The following is a 23,378-nucleotide window of genomic DNA, read 5'->3' on the forward strand; positions in this document are numbered from 1 at the left end:
TTCCCTTGGAGTTTATCCTGGTGTATCAATTAATTATTTTTTTAATCACTAATATTAATTGAAAATAAATTGGTTTTCTGTATGAGATCAAAGTCGAATGGGGAATTAGGAGTAGCCCACAAAGAGCAGAAAATTTTTTGTATGTGAATACTTTAAACTGTCTTCATGGACTCTTGTTTATAGCACAGCTGTTAGGATTTACACGAGCCCTGGAGCCAGTATTGACCCCTGTCGAACCCGATTCTGACTGCTTCTCAGGTGTCTTTCTCCCCTGTGTGCAGCTACAGACCTGCAATCACAGCTTTCACCAAAGAACAGCTTTGTGAATAGTAAGGGATTTTTCTCCTAGGAATTTTCCAGCAGGCGTGGTGTAAGAGCCAGTTATGCTGCCAGGTTTCCATTTGAGTCTAGCAAAAGAGTTCTCTGAGTCCTGATGCAAGTGGATGCCAAGGCATAATGATCAGGTAGAAGAGACTTTCTCAGAGCAACAAAGCCCTTCAGTTTTTCCTATACCTGTGGTACCAGCTCGGTGTCCCACTTGACGTAGCTTCCACCCTGAATGGCCCCCTCAATCCTCTGTCTTTGTGCATCCATCTGTGTTTGGGGGATGCACCCTGTGTTTGCCGATGACCCTGAAACTGCCTAGGAATATTCCTTTCTGTTATGCTGGGAACTGCACTGCTTCTGAATTGTCAAATATTTATGGACATGCAAACAAAGCCCACATTATGTGTGCAGCTCTGGCAGCCGGCAGGCAGTGGAGGGCGTGCTTCCAGTCTGCCAGCCACAGGGTGGGGACACAAAGGGTTCCTAAAGAAAAACAGGGGATTGGTGCTGTGGTAAAACAATTTGCATAATATATGCCCCAGGAAAGGAGGAGGGTTGGAGGAATGTTTACTTCATAAACGTTCCCAAAGAAAGTTGTTTGTTTCCCCCATTTGCTCTGTATTGTCTGGCTTGTGAAGCCTTTTAGATTCCTTTTCTGCTATCCCATTGAGGCATATCTTCATGGAATGTATTTGTGTTTGTTTTTGTTTTTGTACAGTGATTTAGTAGAACTATTCTGTGGAGAACTTTGGGATACTCAGCCAGGTTTTTCCCATGATAATTTGCATTATATGAGCATAGATGCCCATTAGTTTGGCTCTTAATTTGGTTTGCATTTCTTAGTCTGTGGCAGATTAGACCCCAAAAAAAGAAAAATCAACAGGCAGAAAGTCAACATCTTAATATTCTCAGCAGACAGAGGAGTTCTGATTCACAGCCACATGATCACAGTGAGAATTCAGTTCCATTGTAGAGTACAAAAGGGCTCACAGCACCCATGGGCTTCTGAACTCTTTCAGTGATGAGCAAGTTGCATGCTAAGCCACGCCCTGGGTTCTGACTTACTCATATGCCTTACTTAGAGCTCATCAAACAGTTCGAATTGATATTTCTGTAACATTGCTCTGCCCTGGCTCCCTGCACCCCACCTCTGGGAACTCCTTATAGTGTCCATGCTTCTTTTTATGACTCTGTAAGATAACCAAATTCATTTAATTTATTAAAATATTTTATTTGAAGAATTATTTACTTATTTAATTTTATTTGTTATTATTATTTATGTTTTAATTTGACCAGAGAGAAACGGAGAGAGAAAGGGAGAGTGAGAAAGCAGTCACCAGGTCTAGGAACTGAACCACAGTTGGCCACATAGCAGTCTAGTGACTTAACTACTACACCACCTGCTGGTGCCTAATTTATTAAAAGCTTATTAGTGTGTGGTAAATCAGCTGATGGTTGGGTTAAAAAAAAATTGGGGGTGGGGGCTGGCAGGTGGTATGGTGGTTGGGGGCACTGAACTCCCACATGGCCAACGACGGATTAAGTCCTGGACTTGGCGGCTTGCTTGCTTTCTCTCTGTCTCTCCCCCTCCCTCCCTCTCTGGTCAAATAAAAAAAAGTAAATAAATAAATAAAGTTAAATAAAATATTTTTTAAAAATTGAGGGGACCAGGCACATATGCCCATGTGCCCAGTGTGTTTTTTCAAACTCCTGGATCTGGGACTCAAACTACACAGTCAGGGGAAACTTCTTTAGAATAAGATTATAAAATTATGAATACAATATTAGGTATTGGAAGGGGCAGACATGTGGGGGTGCCTGAAGCTGGGGGGTGCCTGAGGCTGGAGCTGCCTTAGCCTTAGAGTAAACTTGCCTCCTTTCTCTACCCACCAGTATTCTAGTGAAAATGGCCTACTGTGGGGAGTTGAAATGAATGAGGCCATCACTCTGAGAATGGTTTCTTTTTGCTTCCATCCAGGTTGCCCTAGGGAGTATAAATGCAGAATTATTAAAACAAACAAACGAGTCAGTGCTCCAAGTATTTTCCAAATGCCTATTCATTATAATACACATTTCTAAGCCAGGGTAATTCTATACTTCTTTTAGTTTACTCTCCAGCTGGTAAAATTTGGTCTGAGCAGTTCCAGTTTGAAATATTTTCTGTCACTTCTGAAAGGAAGGTTTGTTTTTAGATTTTCTTCTGAGGCCAAGGAGCCTTCAAGCAGAGAATTCGAGTGTCTAGAGAGATGAAGGAGGCCTTGAGCGTGGGCCTGACAAAAGGAATTAGTCCCAAGATAAGCTACTGGAGGTATCTAAGGAGCAAAAATTACTAAGGAGATTTCTTGAAGAACCTGGGTTTGTGGTTTCATTTGGGGTTGAGCTTACCATGTCTGATTCTGGACTAAGTCACCTGATGGGGAGTTAAGTTTCTTTCTGTCTTTGTGATTATTCAGGCCTTACTGCTCAACGGATCCTTACCAGAAGATGAACAGGAGAGGCCCTTGGCCCTCCGGGAACCAGGAGTCAATCCTGAGGAACAACTGGTGAGCTTTTTCTTTCATGTCGACACACTGAATATTGTTTCTGTATTTGCTTAGCATTGGGCACTACTGACCACGCCTTGAGATGCTCTTTCCTGACTCAAATTCTCCTGACTTTCCTTCTACATTTTTGACTCTTTCCTTCTTTATCTCTCTTTTCTTTCTTTTATGCCAGAGTATGTATGTGTATATATATATATATATATATGGGCACGTGAGAGAGGACTCCTGTTGGGACTTGGCCATACTATAACCACTCCCTACCTCCTCTTCCAACTCTCCACCTCACCAGGACACTAGGCACTCATGCTCATACGTAGCGTGTCCCTCAGGCCACAAGGGCTGGGATTCAAATTCTGGCCTGCCACACAGGATCCAGCCTCTTCTATAGAAAGCCCAACTGTTATGCTACAGGACTGGCTTTTTTTCCTTTTAAAAAAAGTTTCAGTGGGCTAGCCTGTGGTGTGTATTTAACGCACTGCATCCCATATGGCTGACTGCACGATTCATGTCCTGGACCTGGCAGCTTAAGAAACATACTAGTTGCATGAGTTTATGTGCCCAAAGGCTTGAAATGAGGGAGAAATGGAGAGAGGATTGTGGCATGACCACGCTCCATGGAGGGTGCCTTTTCACTCTCTGTCTCTCTGTCTCTTTCTGGCAAGTGCACATACCGTCTGGCAAAATAGAGGGGAAAACAAGTTTTATTTATCTCTTCCATGAGCAAGAAAGACAGAGAAACAGAGCAGCCATCTACCTCGGCTTCAGTCAGCCCCAGATCCTGGGTACATGTGTGCCCTGCATACTCAGGAGGTCTTTGACAATACCCTGGAGCTCCCAATGTGGGTCAGTTTCAAAGAGTGTGTGTTACCACCATGACACCATCTGGCCCTGGGTTTCCTTTCTTTATACATTCAATCAGGATAATGTGTTCTGAGTGCCAACTATGTACTAGGCACTGTTTCAAGGTATTGGAGGTATGGCAGTGACAAAATACAACTAAGGTTCTACCTTCACGGAGTTTACTTTTAGGTTCCCTTTGAAGCTTCTTTTTTCTGCCCCTACTTAAATGTCAGTGCTCCTCAGAGTCCCACTGTGGACCCTGATCTGTCTTACTTACACATTCGCCTGGGCAATGCTATCTGTCTAAGATCCACTCATTTCTCACCTGCTTTTCACATATTCACTTCCAGTTCAGCTCTTTATGGAATTCTAGACTTGCTTGTATGTGCGGCAAGCAGCAGCTTATTCATTATCCCCACAAATAAACCCCATAAGCATCTTGATTATTTATTTATTTTTAAAGCGTTATTTTATTTAACTTTTATTTTTTATTTATTTTAATTTGACCAGAAAAGGAGAGTGAGAGAGAGAAAGAGAGAGAAAGAAAGCGAGAAAACAAGCCACCAGGTTCGGGACTCGAACTGCAGTCAGCTATGTGGAAGTCCAGCACCTTAACCACCATACCACCTGCTGGCCCCTATTTATTTTTTTAAGAGAGATTTTTGCAGTAGGGCATGTGCACTCACTAGAGAGACAGCAAGAACTCATCCCCCAGAGGGGATGGCCATGCCATAATTCCTTCTCTTCCACTCTCCTCTTGGGATTTTGGGCACATATGCACACATGCCCGAAGTGAATTTTAAGCCGCCGGTTCCCGGACTTGAACCATGATCGACCACATGGGAGACCGGTGATGTAACCACTACACCATCCTCTGGACCCTAGCATCTCAATTTAAATGCATCCTAAATTCATATTTTACTGTCCTCTGTCCAACCACCAAAACTTCTTGCCCTCTTTAATATGTCTTATGTCAGGACCAACATGTGACATCGTGGTTAAGGTGCTGGACTCCCGCATGGGCAAACTGCAGTTTGAGTCCCTGACCTGGCAGCTTGAAAATCACGCTGGGTGCACGTGCGTGCATGTCTACTTGGGCCACTTAATTCAGGCCTTCGTCTAGTCTTCTAGCAGCCTTTTAACTAGCTTTCCTGATTTCACTCTTGTCCTCTGATTTTCTATAAGAGGGCAAGAATAATTTACCTTAAAGACAAATCTCATTTTGTCATCCTTTGCATAAAACTCCTCACCGATTCTCTACTGTTCTCACTAACCCTTTGTGAACTGGAACACATTCCTTGGCATTTCTCCCTGCTCTTACCCCACCCCTTGCAGCCCTGCATGCATTCATATTCTTAGCTTATCCACATTGATCTACTTGCTACATCTTGGGCATATGCTTCTATGAATGGGTAACAACTATTTTCTATTCTTGTTTGTATCCACAGTATAGACCTGGCACCTAGTAGGTACTCAGTAAATACTTGTTAAATAAATTACCTCAGGGCCAGAAGGTGGTGCAATGGTTAAGGTGTTGGACTCCCACATGGCTGACTACGGTTCAAATCCCAGACCTGGCATCTTGCTTTTTCCCTTTCCCTTCTCTCACTCTCTTGTCTCTCTCTGGTCAAAGTAAAATAATAATAAAAATAACAAATGGAATAAAATAAATATATAATTCTTAAAAAAATAAATGGCCTCATAACTCACAGTAGAGGTATGACATAGGTACATAACTATCTTTTTGTCTTATATTCAGATTATAATCCAAAGTCGTCTGGATCAGAGTATGGAGGAGAATCAGGACCTAAAGGTATGACAGGACACAGGTTAAACATTTTACCCTTGAAAAAATTATGGGAATGCTACACACCAACTTAAAGAAGGAAAGAGATTGCAAATATGGGACATGAGCTTTACCTGCATATCTCTAGTTGAAAGAGATATGTTCTAAATATGTCTAAAAAGTGTTAACTGTTTAACCTTAGTGGTGGGTAATCAACATCCATGTCATTTTTGAGTACCTTTGTATGTGTTTGAAATGTTTCACAGCTTTTATTATTTAATTAAGAGAAAGAATCTAATATCAGTGTGGCATCTTAAGTTTATTTCATGAGAGAGATGGAGGAAAAGGTAAGTACCCTCTATGCAGTCTTATGCCACGATCCACCCCTAGTCCTCCCAGCCTGCCAACATCACAGCATGCATGTGTGTGCCTCCAGCGTGCAGAAGTCGGCTCAAGAGCCCAACGCCAACCTTGCAAATGACACTAGCATTGCAGAGCAACCTGCTACTATTGCACCACCACTGTGGCTGAGCTATCATTGTGTTTTTGGTTTTATTATTATTATTATTATAAATTGCTATAGGGCATGTGAGCTCACCAGAGAGAGAGGTGGGGGCGGGAAGTGAGAAAGCAAGCCACCAGGTCCAGGACTCAAACCGTGGTTGACCATGTGAGAGTCCAGTGCTTTAACCACCACACTACCTGCTGGCCCCACAAGCCTGACTTTTTTTTTTTTTTAAATGAATACACCCCAGAATTCTTTCAGGTCAATGGCTTTTGTTTTTTTTTGAGTCATAACTGTATGACAAAAGCTATTTCCTCTCTTCCCTGAAATGTGCATGTGTGCATATACACACACTCAGACTGAATTTTTTGTTTTTTTTTTAGTTGCTAGAAGATACATGAGCTTTCCAGAGACAGAAAGAGGCTGAAGGATAGAAAAAGAGAGAAGGAATAAGCACCTTCAATGAGATGTGGTCATGTTGCAATCCCTTCTCCCCCTTTTCTCTATCTGCTAGGATTCTGGACATGCATGCATATGTACCTGTTGTGTTTTTCAAGCAACTGGAGCTGGGATTTGAACCCCAGTTGACCATGTGGTATCTGGCCCCCTTATCCACTAAGCCATAGGGTCAGCCTCAGATCTGAGGTTTCAGTGAACACTTTGAGCCAGGTTAAGAGTCCTCATTATAGGGGACCAAACAATGACACAGCAGTTATGCAACTGGACCAACATGAGAAGACCCTAGGTTCATGTCCTGAGACCTTCCTGTGCACGCTCAGCACAAATGAGCCCCTCATTTGGGCCGGCTGAGACTGGGGGTGGATTTTAGCATGAAGACTTTGTTAGGGTGCCTATCTCTATCATTCTCATGGAAGAAGTAAACTTTATAAAAAGTCTTAATTTTAGACATGTTCATTGCAGACTCTGATGATGAAATAGGAAAAGGAGAGAGTGGGGTCTCAGTTCCCCTTCTAAATCCTGTTTCTTAGTGACAGTGTTGGACATGTACTTACTCTATTGTAAGTAAAGATAGCATACACAGTATTTCATCAATGGGCTAAATGTGCTTTTGTTTGCAAAGAACTGGACCATCTTAGAGACTCAGAAGCACTCCAACTCTTTGCTGAATGTTAAGAACTGAGACTAGCTAATGGTTTTGCAGGTGGGCATATTTAAGTATGACCTTATATTTCAGTGAGAGAGATTTAGATGATTATGATTAGATATTCTCATCAGTGATGCTGTTAAATATAGAAATGAGATCCTATGGGAATATATAGGGTATCTTCTTTCTTGGCAAGACCTTTCTGTACCTGGGTAGTTGAGTCTGGGTACTACAGAAAAGAATAGAATGGGTCCTGTTCTTATTTCTGTGGGTCAGGCCTGCTGCTTGCTGGACCACATCTGCTTTCTGCCTCCATATAGAGTTAACTTTTCATAGAATGACCAATTGGGTTTTGTCTTTCTGCTGACAGAATGAGGTAATGCTTCTGGAGCAACCCAGATGCCACCATCTGATCTAACTATATTTGGTTTGCAGAAGGAGCTGCTGAAATGTAAACAAGAAGCCAGAAATCTACAGGGGATTAAGGTAAAAAGGAAGGCCTTTAATTTTTTTTGTTACTTAAAAAAATTATTTAATTTTATTTATTTTTAAATGTTTTATTATTTAGTTTTATTTATCATCATTATTATTTTTAATTTGCTGCAGGGCACGTGCTCTCATCAGAGAGAAAGAGAGAGAGAGAAAAAGAAAGAGACAGAAAGTGAGAAAGCAAGCCACCAGGCCCAAGACTTGGACCACAGTCAGCCATGTGGGAGTCCAGAGCCTTCACCACCATGCCTCCTGCTGACCCTAACCTTTAATTTTTTTGAAGGCTCTACAAAGTAGTCTACTGATGAGTGTGTGTGCATGGACACACTCGAAAGTGAGCTAGGGGGCTAGCAGGTGGTGTGGTTAGGATACCGGACTCCCACATGGCCAACTGCAGTTTGGGTCCTGAACCTGGCAGCTTGCTTTCTCACTCTTCCTACCCCATGTCTCTCTCTGATGACTATAGCAAGTTAAAACACAATAATAAATAGACAATTATTTACCAAAAAAAAAAAAAAAAAGTGAGCTAGGAGGATAGTTGGGACCTGCTCAGGTCCTTTAACAGGCCTGTGCTGTTGGTGAAGGAAGTGCTTTGTGGGTGGGAAGTGAGACATGCTGAAGAATACACCTTTGTTTTGCTGAGGTTTATTTCTGGTCTTTATGACTCATGGAGCTGCCACTTCTGTCTGTGCTGCCTGGAGTGTCTCTATATGTATACTCTTCCTGCATTTCAAAGAATGTCCTTTTTAAGGAAATGTAATTTAGTTAGTTTTTGAATAGTTAATAACATTCAAATAGTTTAAAGGCACAAAAGAATAAGTTGCAAAAAATCTCCCCTCCAGCCCTGTCCCCCAGTCACATCATCTAGCTCTCCTCCCTGGTGGCAACTTATCAGTTATCAGCAAGTATGTGGGCATGTCATTTCCCCCACATTGTTACCCAAATAGTAATATACTGTAAATACATCTTGACACTTTGCCTTTGTTTTATTTTCTGAAGAAGTTTTTGCTATAGGGCACCTGCGTTCGCCAGAAAGTCAGAGAAACAGAGAGACAGAAAGCGAGAAATCATCCCCCCCGGGGGGGTGGCCATGCTGCAATCCCTTCTCCACCATTCTCCTCTCAAGATCTTGGGTGGGCGCCCAGCGTGAGTTTAAGCCACCAGGTCCAGGACTCAAACCGTGGTCAACGACTTGGGAGTCTAGTGACATAGCCATTACACCAACTGCTGGTCCCGACACCTTGCTTTTTTTAACTTAGCAATGTGTCTTGGAGATCATTCTGTTGGGGTCATGGAAAAAGTCATGATGCATTTTTGCATAGAAAAACACTTTATTTTTATTTTTATTTTTTTTTGACAACCCAATATTTCATGAAGACCTTCCTAGGCTTTTTTATGACTACATAGTATTTCATCATGTGTTCCTAGGATAACTTAATCACTCTCTTATGGGTGGCTTTTTAGATTATTTCCAATTTTTGTTCACACAGTGATCTAATAACCATGAATATACAGTAGTCCTGTCTTACCTTTGGGAGATAACATTCCAGACCCCCCCAGTGAATGCCTGAAACTATGGATAGCACGGAACTGTGTATTTTTAGTATACTTACATATCTACAATAAAGCGTACTTCATAAATTAGGCACAGTAAGAGCAGGTAGAATGGTGTGAGACTTCATGATGCTATTTAGAACGGTGTGCAGTTTAAAACTTTAACATTGTTTTTCTGGAATTTACTATTTTTTTTAGAAGGATTACTTACTCCATTTTATTTATCATCATTATTATTCTTTTAATTTGTGCTCACCAGAGAGAAACAGAGAAAGTAAGAAAGCAAGCTGTGAGGTTCAGGACTTGAACTGTGGTTAGTAGCCATGTAGGAGTCTAGCACTCCAACCACCATGCCACCTACTGTCCCTGCCACTTACTATTTTCTTTTTTGTTTTTAGGAATTATTTTATTTAACTTTATTTATTATTATTATTTTCCAGTTTGATCAGAGAGAGACAGAGAAAGAGAAAGAGGGAAAGTAAGAAAGTAAGCCGCCACGTCCAGGACTCAAACCACGGTCAGTCATGTTGGAGTCCAATGCCTTTAACCACCACGTCACCTGCTGTCCCTACCAATTACTATTTTCAACGGCAGTTGACCATGGTTAATGGAAACCATAGACAATGAAATCCACAAATAAGGTGGGGACAGGTGGGGACTGTACTGTTACTTCTCCCAAGAGGGATATGTATCAACTAAGTAAGTACTTAGAAGTAGATGATGTTCTTCAGCTGCTGTTTTCCCCCTTTCCCCTGCAGGCTCATTTATGGACTGGGCTAGAGTGTAACTCTCGTCTTTTCAGTATTTTTCCTATAGCCTTAGTGTTTTGAAATACTTCCAGAAACAAAAGTGTTCCATATCAAGTGAGCTTGAGAAATGCCCTGCAGGCTTGAAGAGTCACAGTGCATAATAGCATATTAGAAATCTAGGAAGGTGTGTCATAAAGAGATTGGCCTAAAAATGTTTAGAATTATTAACCACAGTGGGACCTTTTCTACATGTCACTCATTAACATTCCATGGAGTCTCTCTGTCTCTATCTGGTCAAATTAAAAAATAAAATTAACAAATGGAATTAAATAATTTATTTTTTTAAATGAAATTAAATAATTTTTTATTTTTTTAAATAAGAGAAGGGCCAGCAGGTGTCATAATGGTTAAAGACGCTGGATTCCCACATGGCTGACCGTGGTTCGGGTCCTGGATCTGGCGGCTTGTTTTCTCGCTTTCCCTTTCTCTGTTTCTCTCTGTGTCTTTTAGGTCAAATTGAAAAATAATAATAAATGGAATTAAATAATTTTTTTTTAATTCTATGGAGCACACTTTGGAAAATGTTCCTCTAAACTCCTGATAGCAGAGACACTGTAGAATACCTTTGCCCAAGTACTGTCATATAGCAGACAGCATAATTACGAAAGGCTCCTTGGGCAGCTCAGTGGCCTGACAGTTAAGAGAGCTAGATCCCACATGGCTGACCAGGTTTGAATCCTGGCCCCAGAAAAACTCTCTAGGGACACATGTGTATATGCCCAAAGTCCCAACAGGATGGAAAAATGGAGAAGGGATTGTGGTGTGACCATGTCCCATTAGGTGGTGCTTTCTCTTTCTCTGTGTTACTGTATCTCTCTGGTAAGTGTTGTGCTCTTTAGCAAAGAAAAGGGCAGGGGCACTCCCATATTCTTGAAAGCCTATACCATTTCTTTGGGGTCATAAAGAGAAGAGTCAGGATGAATATACTAGAATGCTGTCCCAGTCTGCTAGTACCATTGGAAGTCACCATGCTTGGAAGAATGTGTTATAACTGGCCCTTATAAGCAATATATCTAGCCCACCATTTTTCAAGTAGAGTAGGAACTGAGAGAGTCCAAGCTGAGAGGGAGATGGCCCAAAGCTGACTAAGTCCAAGGAAACTGGGAAGAGGAAGCATCAGTCCAAGAACAGTTCTTCAGCAGCAGAACTCTAATCCTGGTCCTGGTCAAGACTAGGCAAGGCACTGCAAGCCAATGGGAACAGCAGGAAGACTCTGGAACTGGAGTGCAAGTGATCCCAGGACCTTTATTGGGTTGTCAGAAAAGTCATGATGTGGGGCCGGCAGGTGGTGTGGTGGTTAAGGGCGCTGGACTCCCACATGGCTGACAGTGGTTAGAGTCCCAGATCTGGAGGCTTGCTTTCTCATTTTTCCTCTTTCCTTTCTCTCACTCACTTGTTCTGTCCCTCTCTGGTCAAATTAAAATAAATAAATAAATAAATAAATAAATAAATCAAGTAATTATTTAAAAAGTCATGATGCATTTTTACATAGAAAAAATACATCATGACTTTTCTGACAACCCAATGTATGAATAGATTGTGGATAAAGACCATCTCTCTAGGAAAGGGGAAGTGACTGAGCAGAGATGTAGAAGGGAAAAGAGCTGACCTAGATTAGCTGTATCCCCAAGAGGGATGAGAAACCCAGGTGGGAGGAAGCAGAGAGATTGTCTAAGGTCAATGTCAAAGCAGTAAGTGGAAGACTTCCTGGAATCTAGGTCCGTCTGTTCCCTGAGCGGCTCATTCTCTGTAGGATCCCACGCTGTCAAGAATGACTTACAGGGTAGGGATGAGTAGTCTGTGCGGGAGAATCAAGTTCCAGTCTGCTTGGTAGGACAATGGATAGGGTTTTCCTTCAGATGCTAGTGTCCTAGAAAGAGACAGAAAAAAAACCCTGCTTGGCTTTTGTGGCAAGGTGTTTATACTCCTTTTGCCTCCCAGTTTGCCACATCCAACGTTGGATACACAGTAAAGGGTTTGGTAATTTTTAGTCATAGCAGGCTGATTGATTGAGATGACAATAATTAGTAATGTTTTTCCCCAGGATGCCTTGCAGCAGAGATTGACTCAGCAAGACACATCTGTTCTTCAGCTCAAACAAGAATTATTGAGGGCAAATATGGACAAAGATGAGCTGCACAACCAGACAGTGAGTTACATGAATGAACTCTGACCTCATGAGCCCCATGAGCAGAACAGGATACTGCTCGAAGTGCGGTACATCTGCCATCCTAATCTCTCTTATCTTGCTTCTGGGCTGCGTGTCCTCAGTGTAGGCAGTTAATTTTTATTCCCCATCAGACTCATCTCTGTTCCTAGGTGAAAGCTTACACTATGCTGGACAGGAAAGTCCTTGAGCCCCTCTTCTACTTGGAGGGCTCTGAGACCACAAGAGGCCCCATTGTGGTTCTGCTGTCCCCAGTTCACTGACGACCTGGAGAAGAGCTGTCGTTTTTACCGCAATCATGCTGTATTGCTGTACACTGTAACTGCCAACGTTCATTCTGGTTACTGAGCACTTTCCTTGAAGGTCGGCAGATTATACCTCTATACCAGTGAATTCTTTCTTATTCTTGCAGGTGGATCTGCAAAGGAAGCTGGATGAAAGGAACCGGCTCTTGGGAGAATACAAAGTAAGAATATCAGTTTGTAAATCACTTCTATCTGATTTTTTATGAACAGCCTGTTGTGGCTGTTGCTCAAAGAGCACTTAAATATTCTGTTTGCTTTCTAGAAGGGCTTTTCTTTTTCTTTTTTCTTTTTTTAAATATTTCTCAATTCACTATCCCTGAAGAATAGATAGCATAGCTAGGAGAAGGAACAGAAAACTGGGAATCTGGAAACTTCAGTTTCTAGTCTTACCTTTGTCTCTAATAAGCATGCATGGTACATAGTGGCCCTGCTGCAAGTGGCAGTTACTTCCCCTTTATGCTTCCAAGAGTCCTTTGCACTGCCAAGACCGTTTCAGTGTGTAGCCTTCCTGTAGCTTGAGGACAGGACTGTTGCCCCTGTGGCTCTACTCTGCTCGGATAGAAGTCACAGTGCAAAGGGTGAACTGCTATTCTTTGTTGTGGGTCTTGCCACATGTCCAAAAGCTCAGTCTCTATTGCAGAAAGAGCTGGGGCAGAAGGATCGCCTCCTTCAGCAGCACCAGGCCAAGTTGGAAGACGCACTCCGGAAGCTCTCTGATGCCAGTTACCAACAGGTCGGGACGTATTCAGCTGCTTACTTTCCTGCCCTTTGGCCTGAAACAGTCCTGTCCTAATTCAGTCTTTGTCTTGCAGGTGGATCTAGAACGGGAGCTAGAACAGAAAGATGTCCTTCTGGCTCACTGTATGAAGAGAGAGGCAGACGAGGTAACCTACAGCTTGGGCTCTCCTCCCACAAACAAGGCAAAGAGGAAGATTGTGTTTCTGACCCAGAGCAGTTTGTTAGGAAGCTATGCAGGCAACCAGCAGATAGCGTATAGTTATGTTGCTGGATTCCCATGTAGTTGACCACGGTTCAAGGCCCGGACCTGGTGGCTTAAACCTCACACTAGGTGCATGTGCATTTGTGTCCAAAATCCCAAGAGGAGAATAGAGGAGAAGGAATTGCAGCGTGGCCATCCCCCCAGGGGGTGGGGTGCTTTCTTGATTTCTGTTCTCTGTCTCTTTGGGGAGCACATGTGCCTTATAGCAAAAAAGAAAAAAAAGCTGTGTGATGAGGGGCTTATGAGTGTAGGTTTAGTTGAGAAAACTGGTTTCATGTTCCAGGTTTACTTCAGCATTGTGTGATATTAAGTCGTTCAGCTTCTGAAGCTTAAAAGTAAAGCTTGTCTGGAAAACAGATAATAGCAACTCTTGCTGTCATTATGAGGAATGCATGTGATAATCCACCAGATAACCAAACATAGTCCTATTAAATCCACCTGGCATAGTCTCAGACAAAAAAAATTAGTCATTGTTCTTCTTCTTATTATTTTTTTAATGCTAAAACTAAGGCAGGAGGCCCCAGAGCTTTCTGAGGCCCTCCAGTGGCCATGGCCGAGTCTGGGTCAGGGACTTCAAGGCTCAGGTTTTCATTTCATTCATTCTGTATTCAACAATGTGGGCCAAGGGACCAGCAGTTAGCATAATGGCTATGTCGCTAGACTCCCATGTAGTCGACCACGGTGGCTTAAATTCACGCCGGGCGTGTATGTGCGTGTGTCCAAGATCCCGAGAGGAGAATGGTGGAGAAGGGATTGTGATGTGGCCATCCCCCCAGGGGGTGATTTCTCACTTTCTGTCTCTCTGTCTTTCTGGTGAGCACACACACCCTATAGGAAAAACCTCTCCCCAAAAAAACCAAAAACCAAAAAATAAAACACAACAATGAGGGCCAAGTGTCAAGTGCTGAGGATAGAGCAATAAACAAAAGGGGAGAAAAATCTGTACTCATGAAGCTTACATGTTAATAGAGACATTTAAAAAATAAAAATAAAAAAACAACCTGTTGCTGGGGCTGGCAGGTGGTGTGGTGATTCAGGCACTGGATTCCCACAGGGCTGACTGTGGTTCGAGTCCTAAACCTGGCGGTTTGCACGCGCGCTCTCTCTCTCTCTGTCTCTTTCTCTAGTGAGCATATGTACCCTATAGCAAATGAAAAATAATAACAATAATAATAAAATAAATAAGTTATTTTAAAGAACCACCTACGTACTATGTCAAGAAGTGATAAATGAGGCCAGCCTGTAGCTAACTGGTTAAGAGATCCAGATCCCTGGGGCCAGCAGATGGCATAGTGGTTAAGGCACTGGACTCCCACATGGCCAACTATGGTTCAAGTCCTGGACCTGGCAGCTTGAGAATCACACTGGGTACATGTGCGTGCATGCCCAAAATCTCAGGAGGAGAGTGGAGGAGAAGGATGGTGGCATGGCCATCCCTCTTGAGGAGCGATTTTTCATTTTCCCTCTCACTGTCTCTCTCTGGTGAGCACATGTGCCCTATGGCAAAAAACTTCAAAAAAAAAAAAAAAGTCTAGGTCCCACATAGCCAAACTCAGTTCAAATCCTAGCCCCAGCAGCTTGAAAAAAACACACAGGGCATGTGTGTGTATGTGACCAAAATCCCAACAAGATGTAGAAATGAGTATGTGACCATACCTTATCAGGGGGTGCTTTCTCCCTTCTCCTTTCCTTCCCTTTCTTTCTCTTTCTCTGGTGAGTGCACATGCCCTCTGGCAAAAAGAAAAAAAAAGGTAAATATATGGAAGAAAAGTAAGTTGGAACATCTAACAAGCATCGTTTCTTCTTGCTACTCCAGGTGACCAACTACAACAGTCACAGCTCTCAAAGCAATGGTTTTCTCCTCTCAGCGGCAGGAAAAGGAGCTGTTTCCATCAACCACAGAGGGGTGAGTTCCTCGGATTTGAGTATACACTTGCCACTTTTGGCTGAAACCAGAAAAGTGCCAAGGCATCACCAGTGGACCAGGCTTCTTACATTCCAGTTTCTTAATTCTTGGGTTGTTTTTTGTTTGTTTGTTTGTTTTTGGTGTGTAAAGATGTGAGGTTAAAAAGAAAAAATGTGAGAGACTTGGTATCTGAATCAAAGCTTAGGGCCTCAGGGCTGGCCCTGTAGTGCAGTGATTAAGGATCCCAGGATATGGGACCAATGGGTGGCGTGGTGGTTAAGGTGCTGGATGCTCCCACATGGCTGACCACGGTTCAAATCCTGGACCTGGTGACTTTCTTTCTTTCTTTTTTTTTTTTGGAGAGATTTTCACTATAGGGTGTGTGCGCTCGCCAGACAGACAGAGACATAGAGACAGAAAGGGAGAAATCATCCCCCAGAGGGGATGGTCACGCCGCAATCCCTTCTCCTCCATTCTCCTCTCGGGATCTTGGGCATGCACGTACACGCGCCCGGCATGAATTCTAAGCCTCCGGGTCCAGGACGCGAACTGTGGTCGACTACATGGGAGTCCAGCAACATAGCCATTACGCTAACTGCTGGTTCCCATGGTGGCTTGCTTTCTCACCTTCTCTCTCTCTCTTTCTGTCTGTGTGTGTCTCTCTTGTCAAAATAAAAATGAATGAATAAATAAAGTTAAATAAATAATTAAAAAAAAAAAAAGGATCCTGGGATAGCAGGCTTAGAAAACATATTGAGTGTTTGCATGTACATGCCCAGAATCCCAGGGGAGGAGGATGGAGAAGAGGGGCCAGCTGGTGGCATGGTGGTTAAGGTGCTAGACTCCCACATGGCTGACCATGGTTTGAGTCCTGAACCTGGTGGTTTGCTTTCTCACTTTCTCTCTCTGTCTCTGTCTCAGGTGAGCATATGTGTCCTGTGGCAAATTAAAAAAGGAAATAGTAATGATAAATAAAATAAATCATTCTTTTTAAAAAAAGAGAGAGAAATGGAGGAGAAAAGATTACAGCATGACCATGCCCCATGTGGAGGGCAAGTGCTTTCTCCCTCTTCCTCTCTTGTGAGTGCATATGCCCTCTAGCAATTAAAAAAAAATTAGTTGGTAAACAGTAGGCCTGGATATATGGAAGAAAATTTCCTATAGTTTCCTCCTTCCCCGTCAACTCCACAGAAACATCTGTTCTAGAAACTTGGCTCTTCTGTGGTCTTAAGTCTAACCACCAAGACGTGGGGGCAGGTCTGTAGTGCAAAGGCAAAAAGTACTGTGCACAGGGAGCCAGATTCTACATGGCTGACTGAGGTTCAGATCCCAGCCTTGGTGGTTCAAAAAACACAATGGGCATGTGTGTGTATGCGTGCCCCAAATCTCAACCCCGGGAGAAATGGTGGCAAAAGGATAGCAATGTGACCACACCCCGCTGAGTGGTGCTTCTCGTTCTCTCTCCTAAGTAGATGCGCCTTCTGATATGTAAGAAAAGAAGTAATAATACTGCGCTGTGCTATGCTGACAGCACCTTGTGTTTGTCCATAGACCAGTGACCTGCAGCTTGTCCGAGATGCTCTCCGTAGCCTGCGCAACAGTTTCAGTGGCCATGATCCTCAGCACCACACCATTGACAGCTTGGAGCAGGGCATCTCCAGCCTCATGGAGCGCCTGCATGTCATGGAGACACAGAAGAAACAAGAGAGAAAGGTAATCCTCCTGCCATGGGGTCTCTTAGACAAGTCCCTGAGGCAACTTTTTTTTTTTTTTTCCATTTTAATCTGGATTAAGGCAGTGCTAAAACAGATAAAACCCCGCTGTCCTTACAGTTCTCTTCCTCTTTGGTGTTCCTCAGTGGAACTGACTATCATGGTTTGACAATCCAGGAAGTACCTGATAAATACTGCTCTCAGCAACTGCAGGGCTATCTAAGGCATTGCAGTCCCTGAGGCAACTTTTTTTTTTTTTCCATTTTAATCTGGATTAAGGCAGTGCTAAAACAGATAAAACACTGCTGACCTTACAGTTCTCTTCCTCTTTGGTGTTCCTCAGTGGAACTGACTATCATGGTTTGACAATCCAGGAAGTACCTGATAAATACTGCTCTCAGCAACTGCAGGGCTATCTAAGGCATTGCAGGTTTTGATACTACTGGGTCTCCCCCTCCTGTGTATTCCTTTCCTCTTCTCCCTGAATGAGCTTGCCATTGGATGAGAAAAATAGGGAAAATGTTTTGGAAACTAAAAAGTCTTTTATAAACATGCATGATTATTGTTAGGGTAAATATGTCCAATTTTATATACTATGGAAAAAGAGCTGGTAGAAAAGTATATAGTCTAGGTACACCTTTATGATGTAAATTTCTAGTTAAGTTTTTCCATTGATCATAAATGCCGTGATTTTTGTATGGCTCTCCAGGTTCGGGGCAAGTCACCCAGAACTCAAGCAGGTGGTGAATACCGGGAGTCCTGGCCCCCTAATTCAAGTAAGTACCCATTACAGCTCAGTAAGGATGCCAAGCATTTTGGTTCAGAAACTTAATCTTTCTCATTCTTGTATAGAATTTTTCTTTTTTTAAAAAATTTAATTTTAATTAATTTATTTTTTTGAGAGGTTTTTGCTATAGGGTGTGTGTACTCGCCAGACAGACAGAGAAAGACAGAGAGACAGAAAGTGAGAAATCACCCCCGGGGGGGATGGCCATGCCACAGTCCCTTCTCCTCCATTCTCCTCTCGGGATCTTGGGCACGCACGCACACACGCCTGGCGGGAGTTTTAAGCCACTGGGTCCAAAACTTGAACTGTGGTCGACTACATGAGAGTCCAACGACATAGCCGTTACGCTAACCGCTGGTCCCTAGAATCTTTCTTTTGACCTAATAATTTCACATTTATGTGTTAATGCTATTGGAATAATTGAACAATTATAAAATAATTTGGTGTTTTTTTCCTTTAAAGGTCAGAAAATTAGGAATAACCTAAATGATCAACAGGAAGTGATCAAAATATTATCTGGTATTCCGTATAGTGAAATATTGGTCAATCATTTTAAAAAGTGCCATTGATTAATATTCATCCCTGTGAAAATATATTAAAGATACAAAAATGTTTAGTAAAAACAAACTATGAACTGCAGAGTTATAAAATAAAATGCATAGGTAGAATAATGTTAGGACATGGGCATTAATTCCTGCATCATGACATAATAGGTACTTTGTGATTAAAACAAGATCTTTGTCTTTTGTGTGGGAGCGGGATCTTGGGCACGCACGCACACACGCCTGGCGGGAGTTTTAAGCCACTGGGTCCAAAACTTGAACTGTGGTCGACTACATGAGAGTCCAACGACATAGCCGTTACGCTAACCGCTGGTCCCTAGAATCTTTCTAGTAGTGCTTTCATAATATTTTGTTTTCTGTAGCAGTGGTGAAAATAACAAAATTCTAGGACTATGAATACATATGCCATCATCACTACCTCTGTCATCCAGAGTATCATTTAACCACTAGCAGGATGCACTGACTCAGAGGGTAAAATTTCTTGGAAAATACACAATCTCATGCTAAACAGTACAAAACATAAGACAACAGAAATGGACTCATATAGTCCCAAGACAGCACAAAAACAAAACAAGAAAAAGCAAAAAAACCCTTTCTACTTTTTCATAAAAGCTGAAAGTTTAATTTCTTTGGAGATTTTCCCAAAAGATTGAGTGCTTAGGTCATTCACTTTAAGTCCTGCAAAATATTTGCACCACTGGGACCAGCAGATGGTGTAATGGTTACGCTGCTGGACTCCCACATGGCTGACCATGGTTCGAGTCCTGTACTCAGAGGCTTGAAACACACTGGGTGCATGTACATGCACACCCAAAATCCTGAGGAGAATGGAGGAGAAAGGATTGCGGCATTGCCATCCCCCCCGGGTATTGATTTCTTGCTTTCTTCTCTCTATTCTCTGTGTCTCTCTGGCAAGTGCACGCACCCTATAGCAAAAATCTCTCTTAAGGAAAAGTAAAAAAATATATATATAATGTATATTTATATCTATATACATATATAACATATATGCATAAATATAATATATATATACATATAACATATAAATATATATGTTATATTATATGTCTAAGTCCTGGACCCAGTGGCTTGAAAAACAACATTCAATGTTTTCTCTCTCCCCCTCTCTCTTTCTCTCTTTCTTTCTTTTAATTTGCTATAGGGCACATGCACTTCTCAGAGAGAAAACAGAGAAAGGGAAAGTGAGAAAGCAACCCCCAGGGGAGATGACCATGCCACAATCCCTTCTCCTCCATTCTCCTCTTGGGAATTTGGGTGCACACATGCACCCTATGTTTTTCAAGCCACTGGGTCCAGGACTTAGACCCCACGTCAGCCATATGGGATCCAGTCACCTTAGCCACTATGCCACCTAGGTAGCCCAATTCAGTGTTGTTCCCCCCCTTTTTTTCCCAGCTTATAAATCTACTCTCTTTGGTAATTTCTATTCGGTTTAAACTTTACCTTTTATTTTAATATTGTTGGTGTTTCTTATCTTTTTTCTAGGCCTAATCTAAGAATATCTGAAAAAAGATACCAAGTAGGAAACAGCAGACTAGAACCAGTTTTCTATGTATATTACATGTACTTTTTTTTCCCCTTTAATTAAAGACAGAGTTTCACTGTGTTGTAGTCCTCCTGCCTCAGTTTCCCGGATTGGTGGGATTGCAGGCACATACCACCATGCCCAGGCTATAGGTTGGACCAGGAATTAAATCAAGGCCCACCATGTGGTCCCAGCCTGCGGAGAACAGTATCTCAGCAACACATGCCACCATGTCTGGGCCCATATACAGTTTTTTAGGCTTTTGCCATAGGATGTGTATGCCTGTCAGAGAGACAATGCGTTGGAAAGTGAGAAAGCACCCTCCAGGAAAATGGTCAAGTCACAATCCCTTCTCCATTCTTCTCCTGGGGTTTTGGATATGTACGCACATGTGCCTAGTGTAAGTTTCAAGCTACCAAGTCCGGGACTTGAACCAAAGTTGGCCATGTGGGAGTCCAGTGCCTTAACCATCATGCAACCTGCTGGCCTTACATATAATTTTAAAAAACATTACTAGAAAAACAAAGTAAAACACTTAAAATATCTGCACAAATCTGAAATATAACATTTTTGTAGAAAAACATTCTCAAATGAGACATCTGTACTGGGAATGAAACAAGTTATTTTAGTTCCAAGATTTCAGTTTCTTTTTCTAGCGTTGCTTTGGAATAGTCATTTCTATTTTCTTTAAATGATTTATATTTTATCATCCTCTTTAGTACTTTCTGTAGGTTAGTATAAACTGCCAGTTTAAATAGGTCTAAATATTTAGAAATTCTCTTTTCAAAAGTCTAAATTTCTCCCTCTCTAGAAATATCATTTTGTGTATATATAGTGGTTATTCAAAATATGACAAATAAATTCACAGCTCCTTGCAAACTAGGATGTTAATCTAAAGCTTTTAGTGTTATTCATATTCACAAACAAGCTTAAATGTCTCCACTGAATATACAAAAATCTATATAACTTTCCTAGCCCTCTCGCTGCTGACATATTTTTTATTTTTCCACCCCACATTTCTTAGAAGAACAGGCTATAGGCTGGCTAAGTGGCCTAGAGGTTAAGGTGGTCAGATCCCACATGGCTGATTGTGGAGTTTGAATCCTGGGCCCAGTGGCTTGAAAAACACTCAGGGTGCATGTGGGTGTATGCCCAGAATCCCAACAGGGTGGAAAAGTGATTTGTAGAAGAAAGGACTGTGGTGGGACTGTGCTCCTTCCATCAATACTACATCCATCTGTGCTGCCACTGTTTGACATTGGAGAAATTGAGATGAACAAGACGCTCTGGGAACAGGGCCTGCAGGTGGCATAGTGGGTAAGGTGCTGGACTCCCACGTGGCTAACTGTGGTTCGAGTCTCAGACCTGGTGGCTTGAAACTCACACTGGGTGCATGTGTGTACATGCCCAAAATATCAAGAGGAGAAGGGATTGTGGTATGGCCATTCTTTCTGGGGATTTCTCACTTTCTTTCTCTGTCTCTGGCCAGCGTGCACACCCTATAGTAAAAATCTCTTAATAAAAGGTTAAAAAAAGAGATACACTGGGGACTTGCCCTTTTTGGACTGCAGTTAGGGAACTAGATACCCCAGTTTCCATTCTAGCTCTCTGATCACTAACTTTGCCTAAATCTCCTTTTCTTTTTGTAACATTGAGGGTCAATGTGTTCTGAAATGTGTTTGAAGCTGAAAACCTAGGCCTCATATTCTCTTTAAGTGATCCCTCCACTCTCTGATCTTTAACTACTCTTACGTGTTATTATCTATCTAAGGTTTATTTCTTTGAGTGAGAAGGGCACCTCCAACAGGGTCCCCATGCTGTGATCCACCCCTCAGCTGGCCTGGGCCAGGAGTACTCATGTGTGTATACCCAAAGTGCTCAGGGACATAAACTTAAGTCCTAGGACATAAACCCAGGACCTGTGCTTTGTGGGTTCAGCTATATCACTGCTTGGTCTCTGTTTTTAAACTTTTCTCTCTAAACTCAGCTCTTTTCTGAGCTTCAGGGCTATGCTTTAGAATGTCTACTGGATATCTCTTTGTAGGTCCAAAGGCATTTGAAATTCATGTCCTGGGCTAGTGAGGTGGCATGATGATTAAGTTTGCTGGGTCCCATATGGCTGACTGCACAGTTCAGGTCCCAGACGCAGCACTTGAAAAATATGCCAGAGTATTTGTGTGCATGCTCTACGTCCTGAAAGGAGAGTGGAAGAGAAGGAATTGCCTTATGGCCCTCCTTTGGGGTGTGTGTATGTGTGTGTGTTGGGGGGGGTTCTTACATTCTTTGTCTGTCTCTTTCCAGCAAGTTCATACACACTATAGCAAACAAAAACAAAAAAGAAGGAAGGGAGAAGTTCATATCTAAAACTGACCACAAAATAATAGAGTGGGAAAAATACAGAATATAGAATCACACAGATCTAGGGTACAATTTCGGCTCTGCTACTCAGCAGTTCATGTCTATGGACAAGAGTCATAATTAATTAATGTCACTGAATTTTTGCTTCCTTGTCTGTAGAACAGAGATAATCTTGAGGGATTTGAACATTAAGTCAGATATTATATGGACAGTACAGTGTAGGGCATATAAGAGATACAAGACAAATCTTAATAGTTTAAGATATTTTTCTTTCATTCTTTTCTGGCTCTGCCTTTCTCCTTTTTATTCTTCCCAGGTTTCTTGAAAGTATAATCTACTCTCTGAACCCACTTCCTTTCTTGACATTTTACTCTGAAGGAAAAATAACAATCATTTTATATTTTAAAAATAGAGCATGGAGCCAGCTGATGACATGGTGGTTAGGCAGCTGAATTCCACATGGTTGATTGTATGGTTTGAGTCCTGAGCCCGGCATCTTGAAAAACATGCCAGGCATGTATACATACATGCCCAAAATCTCAAAAGAAGTAGAGGAGAAGAGATTGTGGTGTGACCATCCCTCATGGAGATGGTTTCTCACTTTCTCTCTCTTTAGCAAGCACACACACCCCCTAATAAAATCTTTAAAAAGTAAAGAAAAAAGCAAACGAGCAGACACACACAATAGAAGTGTATTTTCTCACACTTCTCAAGGCTGGAAGTACATGATCAGGGCTCCAACATGGTCAGGCTCTTGTGAGGGTTCTCTTCCTGGCTTGCAGGAAGGTGCCTTCTCTCTGTGTCCTCACTTAGAAACAGCTCCCGTCTCTTCCCCTTCTCATGGGGCACCAGTTCTATTGTATCTTCACCTTCATGACCTCATTTAATGGTAATCACCTCCTTAATGCAGTCACATGGGGGTTAGGGCTTCAACATAGGAACTTGTTGGGGGAACACATTTCAGACTATAGCAATTTTTTTTTTATTTTTTAAAAGTTTATTTATTTCCTCTATTAGCAAGTGAGAGTGAGAGAGCCCCAATAGGGTCTTGGTGCCACAGTCCACCTCCAGCTCTA

At 42.2% G+C, this 23,378-nt stretch overlaps 1 protein-coding gene across 2 annotated transcripts in view; it reads left to right on the plus strand.

The window, feature by feature from the left end:
* Positions 1–23,378, plus strand: part of DIXDC1 (DIX domain containing 1) — a 78,613-nt gene that overhangs the window by 44,643 nt on the left and 10,592 nt on the right. For both annotated transcript variants that reach the window (XM_006150987.3, XM_006150988.3), the window contains 10 exons: positions 2,781–2,870; positions 5,470–5,523; positions 7,542–7,592; positions 12,003–12,107; positions 12,538–12,591; positions 13,071–13,163; positions 13,243–13,314; positions 15,247–15,336; positions 16,888–17,049; positions 17,758–17,824. In XM_006150987.3, the coding sequence (XP_006151049.1) occupies positions 2,781–2,870; positions 5,470–5,523; positions 7,542–7,592; positions 12,003–12,107; positions 12,538–12,591; positions 13,071–13,163; positions 13,243–13,314; positions 15,247–15,336; positions 16,888–17,049; positions 17,758–17,824 (838 nt within the window). The remainder of the gene's footprint in view (positions 1–2,780; positions 2,871–5,469; positions 5,524–7,541; positions 7,593–12,002; positions 12,108–12,537; positions 12,592–13,070; positions 13,164–13,242; positions 13,315–15,246; positions 15,337–16,887; positions 17,050–17,757; positions 17,825–23,378) is intronic.

The sequence above is a fragment of the Tupaia chinensis genome, unplaced genomic scaffold, assembly GCF_000334495.1.
Source record: "Tupaia chinensis unplaced genomic scaffold, TupChi_1.0 Scaffold000311_2, whole genome shotgun sequence".
Classification (NCBI taxonomy): Eukaryota; Metazoa; Chordata; class Mammalia; order Scandentia; family Tupaiidae; genus Tupaia; species Tupaia belangeri.